The sequence below is a fragment of the Tachyglossus aculeatus genome, chromosome 13 (genome assembly GCF_015852505.1).
Source record: "Tachyglossus aculeatus isolate mTacAcu1 chromosome 13, mTacAcu1.pri, whole genome shotgun sequence".
NCBI classification, from domain to species: Eukaryota; Metazoa; Chordata; class Mammalia; order Monotremata; family Tachyglossidae; genus Tachyglossus; species Tachyglossus aculeatus.
In genome coordinates, this window is record NC_052078.1 from 18954217 (window position 1) to 18965710 (window position 11494).

Consider the following 11494-nt stretch of genomic DNA (forward strand, 5'->3'; position numbering starts at 1 on the left):
TATCAAATAACATTTTATTCTTCTCTATTATATTAATGTCTCTCTCCCGCTCTAGACTGTAAGCTCCTTATGGGCACAGAATGTTTCTACCAACTCTTTTGTATTGTATTATTCCAAGCACTTAGTACAGTGCCCTGCACACAGGAAGTGCTCAATAAATACCACTGATTGACCATTGACTGATTTTAGCACACTTCAAAATTGTTACGCTGATCTCCGTATGTCTTTCATTGGGTTATAGACAGCAAATGAAATCAGATTTAAATGATTCTATATAGACTAACTATAATAGCAATTCACTAGTAACATTTTTTTTCCATATTAAGAAATCTTGCCTATCCCAATCCAGACTAAAATCCATGATGAAGTTACTCAATGAAATAGTCATCCTTGAATATGGAAGATTTGCTGGCTTATTTGGGACGTTCTTCCCAAAATGGGAAGATAAGCCATTAAAATAGGGAATAGAACAAACTTGCAAGCATCTGATCTGATGTTATTGTAAATATTTTTGAAGACAGCAGGATGGTTAGTCCAAATTGGAAAGTGAGTAGGGGGAAATCTGCAAAGCAGAATAACATAACTGTACTGTGTTCCAGGAGAAAATGAAGTTCCAGCCGAAGATGCACTAGTTCTACAACTTCAACTTGCTAAAGGACAGGAAAAATTCATTGAGATGCTGAAAAGCCAACAGAAGGTAATTGCAGATTTGCAGCAAAAGCTTACCGAGCAGCAGAATACACTGATTAACCAGCAACAAGAAATTCTGGAACAGCAGATGAAAATGTACACTCAAATGGACATGATAAAAATTCAGTATGGCATGCTTTTTGACACAGTGAAGCAGATGTCATTCCAGAGTTTGCAGGAGGACATTCAGCAGTATTTCCAAACTCATCTTCAAGGACTTCACAAGCAGGTCAGAAATCATCTCCAAACATCCTACGCGGTGCATAAAGTTGGAGTTGATGCAAAAGAGACTGGTGTCAGGCAACCTTCACTGGACTGTGGCCCGTGTGAAAGTGATGAATTTTGCAATTTCCAAAAGACACCATCATGGTGTGAAAAATGCACTCTGTGCCCTGCTGGCTTTTTTCAAATGTCCGAATGTTCCGCAAATGCTGATCGGATTTGTCAGGTGAAATATTACAATTCTATACCTTAGAGTCCGTGATTTTTCATAGTTTCTTGAAGAATTGAAAAGCATTCCTCACATTCTTTGATGAAGTGAGTCAGAGAAAAAAGTTGGAATAAGTTCATTTGTCTTGGAAAAAAACACTTGTGAAATACTTGTTCAAAATCATTTTTAAAGTCATGAGTAATGAACAATTTAAACACTGCAAAAATAATTTGCCTAAATTATTAAGACCTATGGAGTTTAAATGCATCCTCTTTTAAGATTTACAAATTTGCATAGCTCATCTGATGATGTCAATTCATCTGTTTTTTATGGCATTTATTAAGCGCTTACTATGTGCAAAGCACTGTTCTAAGCGCTGGGGAGGTTACAAGGTGATTAGGTTGTCCCACGGGGGGGCTCACAGCCTTGATCCCCATTTTACAGATGAGGTAACTGAGGCACAGAGAAGTTAAGTGACTTGCCCAAAGTCACACGGCTGACAATTGGTGGAGCCGGGGTTTGAACCCATGCCCTCTGACTCCAAAGCCCGGGCTCTTTCCACTGAGCCACGCTGCTTCTCTTGAAATTTTATTATACGGATTGTTTCCTCAAAACAGGGTGATGAAAGTCAGCATTAAAAATGATTCACATTCCACTTGTACCTTGTAAGTGAAGACATGTGATGATTTTATTTTACAGGACACAGATGAGTGCACTGAATCTCCCAACATTTGTGGTGAAAAGATAAAATGTCTGAATACTCCAGGTGAGTCAAAGCCATTTTCTAAATGTAGGTGGAAGAGCATCCCCTTTTGAGACACGGACTGTGAAGGAGCATCCCAGATAGGCCAAGAGAATGTCATGCATCATCATCAATCGTATTTATTGAGCGCTTACTGTGTGCAGAGCACTGTACTAAGCGCTTGGGAAGTACAAGTTGGCAACATATAGAGACAGTCCCTACCCAACAGTGGGCTCACAGTCTAAAAATGCAGGACACTGGCACCCACCCAATGTGCTTTAAGAACCTGTATAGAAATTTTAATTGGCTGCCATCTTTGGCCCTCCGTGACTATGCACAGATGTCTCTGTTGCTCAAGTTCTCTGTCATCCCTGCTCAGTGAATCACATGTGCTGGGATAAAAGAAAGTGGATGAGAGACATTCTGGATTCTGGTTGGGAAGAGGGGTTGTGTCCACAGATTGGTGTTGAGTGTCCCCAGGGAAAAATGATCAGGAAACATTGATTTGGTTTCTGCACACCCACCACACCCTCAAATCACCATCATCATCAATCATATTTATTGAGCGCTTACTATGTGCAGAGCACTGTACTAAGCGCTTGGGAAGTACAAGTTGGCAACATATAGAGACAGTCCCTACCCAACAGTGGGCTCACAGTCTAAAAGGGGGAGACAGAGAACAAAACCAAACATACTAACAAAATAAAATAAATAGAATAGATATGTACAAGCAAAATAAATAAATAAATAGAGTAATAAATATGTAGCAACATATATACATATATACAGGTGCTGTGGGGAAGGGAAGGAGGTAAGATGGGGGGATGAAGAGGGGGACGAGGGGGAGAGGCAGGAAGGGGCTCAGTCTGGGAAGGCCTCCTGGAGGAGGTGAGCTCTCAGCAGGGCCTTGAAGGGAGGAAGAGAGCTAGATTGGCGGATGGGCAGAGGGAATCCCACCTGCTTACTACAAATCCTCCTTTCCCCAAATGCTTTCCTGGATAGACTTTTTTTTTCAGCCAGTAAATACAGGTTTTTGTTACTGAGCGGCTCTGGCAACGGCTCCCGTCAGATCTGCAGTTCTGCAGATTGGGAACGACACTTAACAGGAATACGGAATAGGCGGCCATGGCTGGGAAGCTAATTTCTTGTCTTTTTCATCACCCAAGGGCATCACACAGTAAGCGCTCATTAAATACAACCGATTGACATTTTTCTAAGCCAAATTTTGAACCGTAATTTTCTGAGGCCTCAGCCCTTAGAGTACGTATGCCATTGAGATGGTGTTTTCTCTGCTGAACAGGGGGTTTCCGGTGCCTAGGGGTGGCTGAGAAGGATGCGGCGCTGGGACTGTGTGGCGAAGGGTATTTCTTCAATAAAGAAATGCAGGAATGCCAGGCCTGTATGGCGTGTGAGGAAGGAGTGGTGGCAATGCCCTGTGCTGCCATCAGTGACACCGTTTGTGCCGCCCCCAGAGAAAGTCGACTCTCTGAGGCCTGGGCTGCAGACGTGGCCTTACCCCACACAGAGACAGGTGACATCCCGGTCTACTCCGGCTTTAACCTCAAGATCGAAGGCGAACAGCCGGGGGAAATGGGATGGGTTGAAGACACTCACCTAGTCTTCAGGCAACACGGCCTGGTGTGGGCCGACCTCAATTTCGCTGTGAAACACAACTGCCGGACCTTTCTCCAGCTCTCCCTGAGGTTAAATGGCAGCGAGGAGGGGTACGAACTCGGCGGGGTTCGAATTGAGCAGCCGGAGGGCAAGTACATCCAGAGCACCACGTTAAGCAGTTCGGCTGAGGTAGAACCCAGCCAGACCCTCTCGGTGACCCTGAAGAGCCCAAATCAGTTCTGTAACCGGAGTAAAGACTTGAACGTGTACAACCTCAGCACATCCCTCAGTATCTTCTGGTTGTCCCACGACACGGGGGCTGTGGCCATGAGCGCCCAGATGTCAACCGCAGTCCACTACCAAACGAACCACCGCCCAACTTTTAAAATCACCTCGGTGTCTGACCCGTATATGATCAGCTTATCTCACGACGGAAGAGGTATAAAGTTCACCGAGGCAGGAGTCATCAAGTTTGTTTTCCACCAAGCCCTGTATTCCATGGGCCACACGTGTGTCCGGGAAGGCTTCTCCTTGATTTCTTACATCACCCGCAACGGCACCCGCATTGAACTGGGGAACGTTTTCAAGTCTGGCGTCAATTACAGAGACACGACACTGTCATCCTCTGGGGCCACCAAAGTCCATGCCGGGGACCTGATAAGCTTTGAGATTCTGTCCCCAGCTGAGTGCAGCGTGCGCTATTTTGGAGACAACTCTGGTGTCAGTACGTTTAGCCTCATCTGGATCCCGTCAGCAGTCTCTACCGCTCTTTCAGCCACTGTTTCCGTTTCAGGGTTACCCACGGGAGCTGTCAGGAACAAAGTTTTGGATTTCAACCTCGTCACATCCAATGAGAACCAGATTCGGCTGGTTTCTTCCGGACCGTTGGCTCAGAAGTATTTCGTGTTTACTGAAAAGGGAGTCGCCAGCGTTGCTTTTAATCTAAAGTTGATCCACTCGTGTAATGTAATCAAAATAACTCTGAACGAGCGGATCCGTGGTCAGTCGCAATCAGCAGTACTTGCTCAGCAAATTGGAGGTCAAATGCCAGAGGGAAGCCTATGGACCAATGTGGGTTTCCGTTCTTCTTTTGAAGTCCACAATGGTACAATGATTTCTGTTTCCCTTGACTGTGTCCGTGGAAGGATCAATCAGATCGCTCACGAACACGGCACTGGCATATCCATTTTGTGGATCTCATCTCAACCTTCTTAACGAATGGTAAAAACTGGCCAGCTGGCTGGTCTCAACCACTGAATTAATATCCAAGAGTCTACACATTGTAAATCAGCCCAGCCTTATATTATTCTTTCCACAAGTCAACTCTAAAACACCATGAGCTGGATTACCTATATAAGCAGAAGACTCTCTGTAAGAAACCTACACTGTGAACGCTTAACTTGGATTGAAGTCAGAGAGCCTAGGGCTCAGGTCAGGTGCTAATTTGGAAAAGACATTCTTTTAAAAGCAGGTAGTTTTCTGTAAAAATGGTTAGAGATCAAAGTTCAACTGAAACCAATGGCCTTGCCTGGTATTAACTCTAAGTTCATATACAATTGCCTTTGGCAATTGCCTGCCAGTTTTGTCATATCAGACAAATCTATTGGAAAGATTTCCATGTTCACGCACATAGATGATGTGCCACAAATTAAAGTTAAATATAGACTTTGCAGTTCAACCTATAATTTACAACATCCACTTTAAGGGAATGTTATTAATTTTACGCTTATTTATGCTGTCTCCTCTGACTTATTTATCCCTGTTGATCTTTTACTAGTCTTTCAATATTTAGATTCTATTTTTAACTTCAGGGTTTATTCTTTTTGGCATTTTTTATATTTAACTCCTTTCTGATTTCTCATAATATTTTTTCTCCCCCTGCTTAAGCTTATTAGTGAAAACCTCTAGGAGACCTAAGGTAAAGATGGTGGATATCGTCCTCCTGTTGGTAATCGCTGAGCTGATTGCTTGGATTGTTTCTAGCCACCAGTCCATTAGGAAGCAAAGTGATGGGGGGAAAACAGAAATCAGACGGACAGTCTCAGTGATGAGTGAGTTGGGATATCAGCATGGTGACCAGGCTTTAATTACTGAGATTCTTTTCTACACAGCTTTCAGGTGGTGCCGTAGGATGGGATGACTTGGGAAAATATGGGATTCTCTCATGTCTGTATGGACCGCCAGACCATCATTCCCCTTTGCCTAGGGTTTCCAGATCAACAGCCTCCTAGTCAGCCTACCCAACGCTAACTCTCCAGAATGCAGCTAGCTCCTTGTCCTGTCCTATTCTGCCCTTCCCAGCCCAGAACCTCAGCGGGTGATCCAAACCCTATTGCTCCTATCTTTAGCTGCCTCTGCTAATAATAATAATAATGGCATTTGTTAAGCACTTGTGTGCCAGGCACTGTACTGAGCACTGGGATGGATACAAGCAAATCAAGTTGGATACAGTCTCTGTCCCACGTGGGGACAGTCTCAATCCCCATTTTACAGATGAGGCAACTGAGGCCCAGAGAAGTGAAGTGACTTGCTCAAGGTCACACAGCAGACAGGCGGTGGAGCTGGGATTAGAACCCATGACCTTCTGACTCCAAGGTTCATGCTCTATCCGCTATGCCATGCTGTTCCTAGTAATACCCTAAGAAACACTTTATCTAATGATGGCCACCCCAAGATACGCCTCGGAGCCAATATTAAATTAGTGCTTCCAGCTAATCCTAAAAATGGACCGAGGCTAACCCTGAAGAAGGCTGCCATCCTGTATCCACTCATTACAAGGGAAACCCTACCAATGGACGCAGCGTGGCTTAGACAGAGCACAGGCCTGGAAGTGAGAGGACTTGGATTCTAATCCTGCCTGCTGGGTGAGCAAGGGCAAGTTACTTAACTTTTCTGGACCTCGATTTCCTCAACTATAAAATGGGGGTTATATCCCAGTCTCTCATGCTTGGACTGGGAGCCCCATATGGGACAGGTCCCTGTGTCCAACCTGATTATCTTGGTTCTACCCCAGTGCTTAGCACAAAGTAAGTGCTTTACAAGTATCATAAAAAAGGAGAGATTCCCTCTACCAACAGAGCTGACAGCTGTGTATCCGACCAACCACTGCCCTGGGAGCTGAAGTGAGGTGTTGGAGGCAGGGTGAGCGGAAGGAATATTATGAGAAAACACCAGAGAAAGGCATACTAATACTAATGGTAATAACAGAGTCACGGTATTTATCAAATGTTTACTGTGGGCTAAACACTGTGTTAAGTGCCATGGTAAATGAAATACAGTCAGAAACGATGACTGTCAATGGTAGGGGATTAATGTGGCCAGCTAACAGCTTTGTTAGCTGTTTGTGGTGCATTTGTTTGGAGCAAATCTGTTTGTGGTCTGTTTGGAAAAGAGGTGAATCAAACAGTGATAGACCCTATAAATAGCAGTAATAGACTGAGTCTTCCCAAGGAGGAAGGCATTTTTTATGTGGCATTATTTTCAACGGCCCCACAGTCACCAGCCCCCAACACCTAAGACGACTGACAGACCCAGGTTCCACTAGCAGGAAATAAAGTCCTTGTCTTTTCACTTTTAAATAAATCATCTAATCTTGACCACAAGAGGGAAGTTAGGGTGGATTTTAGATGCAGAGGAAGAAAAACCTATTTTGCAGGTTTAGCATTGTTTTGAAGGCGAATTCTACCTCTTAGCCCACTCCAGCTAGTCTGGTTGAAGATCATCATCATCATCATCAATCGTATTTATTGAGCGCTTACTATGTGCAGAGCACTGTACTAAGTGCTTGGGAAGTACAAATTGGCAACATACAGAGACAGTCCCTACCCAACAGTGGGCTCACAGTCTAAACGGGGGAGACAGAGAACAAAACCAAACATACTAACAAAATAAAATAAATAGAATAGCTATGTACAAGTAAAATAAATAGAGTAATAAATATGTACAAACATACATACATATGGGCAGATGAGCAGCCTTGATCTGAATTGTCTCTGGGGAAGCAGCTGCTATGGAAATTTCTGGTAAAGAGGAAGGTTTGCCACTCCTGGAAATGAACATACTTTAATGCATTTCCAGGAATGTATTTTTTATGCAAAGTTCTTCTACATTTAGAGGTTCACAGGGTGAGAGTGTCAAGAAAACTTTCCTCAATTTAATGTTGAGCTCAGTTTCCCCTATTCTGAAGGGTGTTTGAAACCACATTCAAGGGATTATGAGGGGCAAAGGAGTGGTAAGGTGGAACACAGCGATGGCTTGTGGGTGTTTACTGTCTCTCTGCAGGCGGGCTCCTTTACCTATTGGGCTAGAAGGGCAGCTGTCCCAGGCCCACTATCTTCAGAGGCCCTGTTGCCATCCCAACACCAATTCCTCCCCAACATCTACTTCTGCTGACACTACTGAGAGGAAAACATAGTTTCAGCAATGTCTAGAAGGGGAGTGAGTGCTCTGTAAGGGAGTGTTCACTCTCAAGGGATGACTTTGAACCTGAGAAGGCTCCAGAGATTTTCTCTGTCTTGGGCCATCACGATTTCAATCTGCCCTGCTTAGCCCAACTCGCTCCCAGAGCTGCACTAATATATCCTTTAATATGCGAAGAATCAGGAGGTTTACTTTCTCCATGCTAATGTTCTCCTGGCATTAATGGAAGGCAGAGTAAATTCCTGAAACTCTTCTTTGTTTACATTGACTTTTAATACCAAATTGTATGGGGCTAGATTTATTTCTTGGATTTGAAATACTATTTTCTGTTTAATATTTGAATGATATCATTTTAGGGAATTAAATCCAAATAAAATTGTTCCTCTGTTTTCTACTGATGTGGCCTATTCAGAATTGAGGTTAGTGTTTATTCCCACAGAGGTGCAGCGGGACCATGGCATTTTTGCTATGAGGTTATGTGCCCAGGTATTCATTCAGAAACACGTGACTGACTCTTGGTATCACATGGTTACTATTGAACTGGTGAATGGGAAGGACATCACAAGATATTTCATGATCAAGAAAATGTCTCCACTGTTTTACACTTTAGTAGCCAACATATGATAATAAAATCACCCAAAGGAACACATTTTTTTTATTGGGAAACTTTAAAGTGTCCCAGGACAGGTCATTGGTTCCTTTGATCTGCTAAGGTACTTCCCTTTTCCCCAAGTTTTATCATCATCAATCGTATTTATTGATGATGACGAAGTTTTATCCCTGAATTGAGTGAGGGGAGGGAATGGCTTGACAAATTTTGTCTTGGCAATCTGTATTCTCTCATCCTGAGGGGTAACACATTTGAGACAGGAAGGTGGTAGTCATAAAAAATAAATTTCTTCTCACAGATCTACACACATTTATTTGGTGCTTATTGTGTGCAGAGAACTGCATTAGGCACTTGGTAGACAGAGTACAAAAAATTATAAGACACTGCCCTCGAGAGGTTTACAATCTACTAGACAAACTACTGACTTTCTCTTGAGGCAGAGGACCCAGGGGGAAAAAGTCTTTGAGAAGCAGTGTTGAAATCTTATTTTTTAAATCATGGAATAATCTGTTTTCCAGGCCCCACCTTTTCAGCCTTTACCAATGGCTCATCACCAACTGCTGAAGATGGGAGATGGGTTGTCACTTAATGTTATTTAATCATTTAACGTTATTTAATCGTTAGTCATTTAATGCTCATAATACCTTCAGTTGTTGGTATATTTCCCTGTTTGGTTTCAAATACTCCATCTACCTTACAGTGTGATTGGATCTTAAAGTTGCAAAGCAAAATAAATGCTTTCTTCACTGCAATCCTCTGCTGAATCTTAACTCAGTTAGCCCAGAAAGAGGACACACCATTTTCAATGAGGTTTAATTTATCTTTAAAGCCTCACTACAGCAAATCCCAATGCCTTTCTGGAATTTCTTTCAAGTACGCTGCATAATGAGATAGAATTCTTCATGTGTTACCATCCTATGTTCATGTAGGGATATATTTTTTATGTGAATTTAGTCCATGGACACCTGCTGAATGTGTCCTACTGACTACAAAAATGCTGCACATTTTCACCAAGTGTACTATATGAAAAACACACTTTTCTTCCTATACTGCTGTCCTTCGTATTTGAAGATGATGCTATGGACAGTGAGATCCTATTCATGTACGCACAAGGGGTTGAAAAGACCAAAGCAGGATGACATTACCATCTGCCTCCAAATCGAAGGGGCTGAGAGGTATGTCACTATAATCCCAGTCCTTCGGGAGCTTATGATCATAAAGGAGTCATGAGTGACAAATATGATAAATACGAAATTTATGTGGCATCAGTTTCAATCTATACAGCTAGATCAGTCAATTAATAGTATTTAATGAGCGCTTACTGTGTGCATAGCACTGTACCGAGCACTTGGGAGAGTACAATACAGTTGGTAGACAAGCTCCCAGCCCATGAGGAGTTTACAATCTCCTAATTGCAAGAATGTGATCAGGGCTAGCAGTATTAGTTCAGTGTACCTATTCGAACCCATCTTTTCCCGGTCCTTGGAAAGCAGGAACAGAGAGGAGAGAGAGTTTTAAGAACTGATTGAGCCTGAGAGGTTAATTACAGATTTCAATGGAACCCCAAACTCAGGTCACAGATGAATGGGATTTAAGGAGCGGAACTATTATAGTGGAAAGAAGTACCTGTCTTTAAATTCTCCCGTCATCCCTCTTCACCCCTCCAACCCCCGGACACTTGTCTGGGTCCGCCAAGTATCAGTGCCTTGGGGCCATGATGTTTAGGGCTCAGGATATGTGCAGCTCCTTGAAATCTGTGGCATCATTCCATTTTGTCTGCCCTTAAAACTGAATATGCTGAGAAGGGATTGGTGAATAGGGAATCTGCATCAAGCAATTCTTTCCAGAGGAGGTGGGCTTTTGATGATAAATGAGAACAGGAGATAGAAGAGATGGAACTTCCTACAATTTCTGACAAATGGGCAACAGAGGATGATGATCCCTGCTCAGTCCTCAAGAAGAAAGTGACCATTCCACAAGGTCACGGACGCTTAGCCATCTGATTCGATGCTGAGTCTCTGAGCAAAGTTCACTGTTGCCCAGATCTAAAGAAGGTTTACTTTCTTGCAATTAACAAATGATGTCTTAACCTGGGAAAAAATAGAGTTCTTAAGCTCAACACTACTGTAAAACTTGCCCATCCAGAAGTGTTCTATATTGTTCTATTGTGAGTAACTGATCTGTTATCTTCCATCAATTCTTCCGATTGAAAAGCTCTGCTTTCCAGGTTTTACAAGAAGAAAAGTGTGTGTTATCTTAGATCTTAATTCCAAGTTTAAGAATGGAATTTGCAATCTAGAAATAGGAAAAATAAAATGCTTCGGGTTTTGCCTCCTGATAGATTAATTCAAAACGGGACATGGATGTTAGTTTCTGAATAGTTGTTGGCATATCTTTTAGACTGAAAAAGAATGAAAAGCTAAGCTTTCATTATTACCTATCCTAAAAGATCCTTTGTCACCTGCTTTGTTCTGTGTCTCTAAAAGCTTTTCTGGGATTTGTGTTCACCTGCTTATCCTCTTAACACCAACAATGAAAACCAGTTAAGGGCTTCCTATATTTTATAGGAGCCTTAAACTAATTACTTCAACATAAATGGGAGCTATTGAGTGATTTAAGGTGAGTAGCTGCTTCTCAGCCCCATGACAGAAGCCCTTGGTTGTTGAATATAAAAAACTTCTGAGCAAATTAATTGAAAGCACGTGCTCTGGAAAATGTAGCACTGCAGATGCCTTGCATCAATTCCAAATAAGAGCTCTTACAGGCTCCTTCAAAGCCAAAAAAGTGCAGGTGACTTCATATACGCCATTATTTGAGGCTGATTATGATTATGTGAATGATCAATACAAACAAGACTTTACTGAATGTAGGCTTGGTTCAGCATTGGTTCCATTTCCAGCACTTAGAACAGTGCTTTGCACATAGTAAGCGCTTAATAAATGCCATTATTATTATTATTACCCATTTAAGCATGACAGTGAGTTCATGG

General features: G+C 42.6%; 1 protein-coding gene across 1 annotated transcript; it reads left to right on the forward strand.

The window, feature by feature from the left end:
- The first annotated feature begins 676 nt into the window (after positions 1 to 676).
- LOC119936246 lies at positions 677 to 4691 on the forward strand. Its single transcript, XM_038755754.1, has 3 exons — positions 677 to 1138; positions 1820 to 1886; positions 3163 to 4691. The coding sequence occupies exons 1-3, from the start codon at positions 677 to 679 to the stop codon at positions 4689 to 4691; spliced, it is 2058 nt and encodes a 685-aa protein (XP_038611682.1).
- Positions 4692 to 11494: the final 6803 nt, after the last annotated feature.

What these genes read in the sequence shown, in the direction of transcription:
- LOC119936246 (XM_038755754.1), top strand. Translation starts at nt 677, where the DNA reads ATGCTGAAAAGCCAACAGAAGGTAATTGCAGATTTGCAGCAAAAGCTT. An exon ending in ATGCTGATCGGATTTGTCAG is followed by an intron (nt 1,139 to 1,819) that starts GTGAAATATTAC and finishes TTTATTTTACAG; the next exon opens with GACACAGATGAGTGCACTGA. An exon ending in AAAATGTCTGAATACTCCAG is followed by an intron (nt 1,887 to 3,162) that starts GTGAGTCAAAGC and finishes TCTGCTGAACAG; the next exon opens with GGGGTTTCCGGTGCCTAGGG.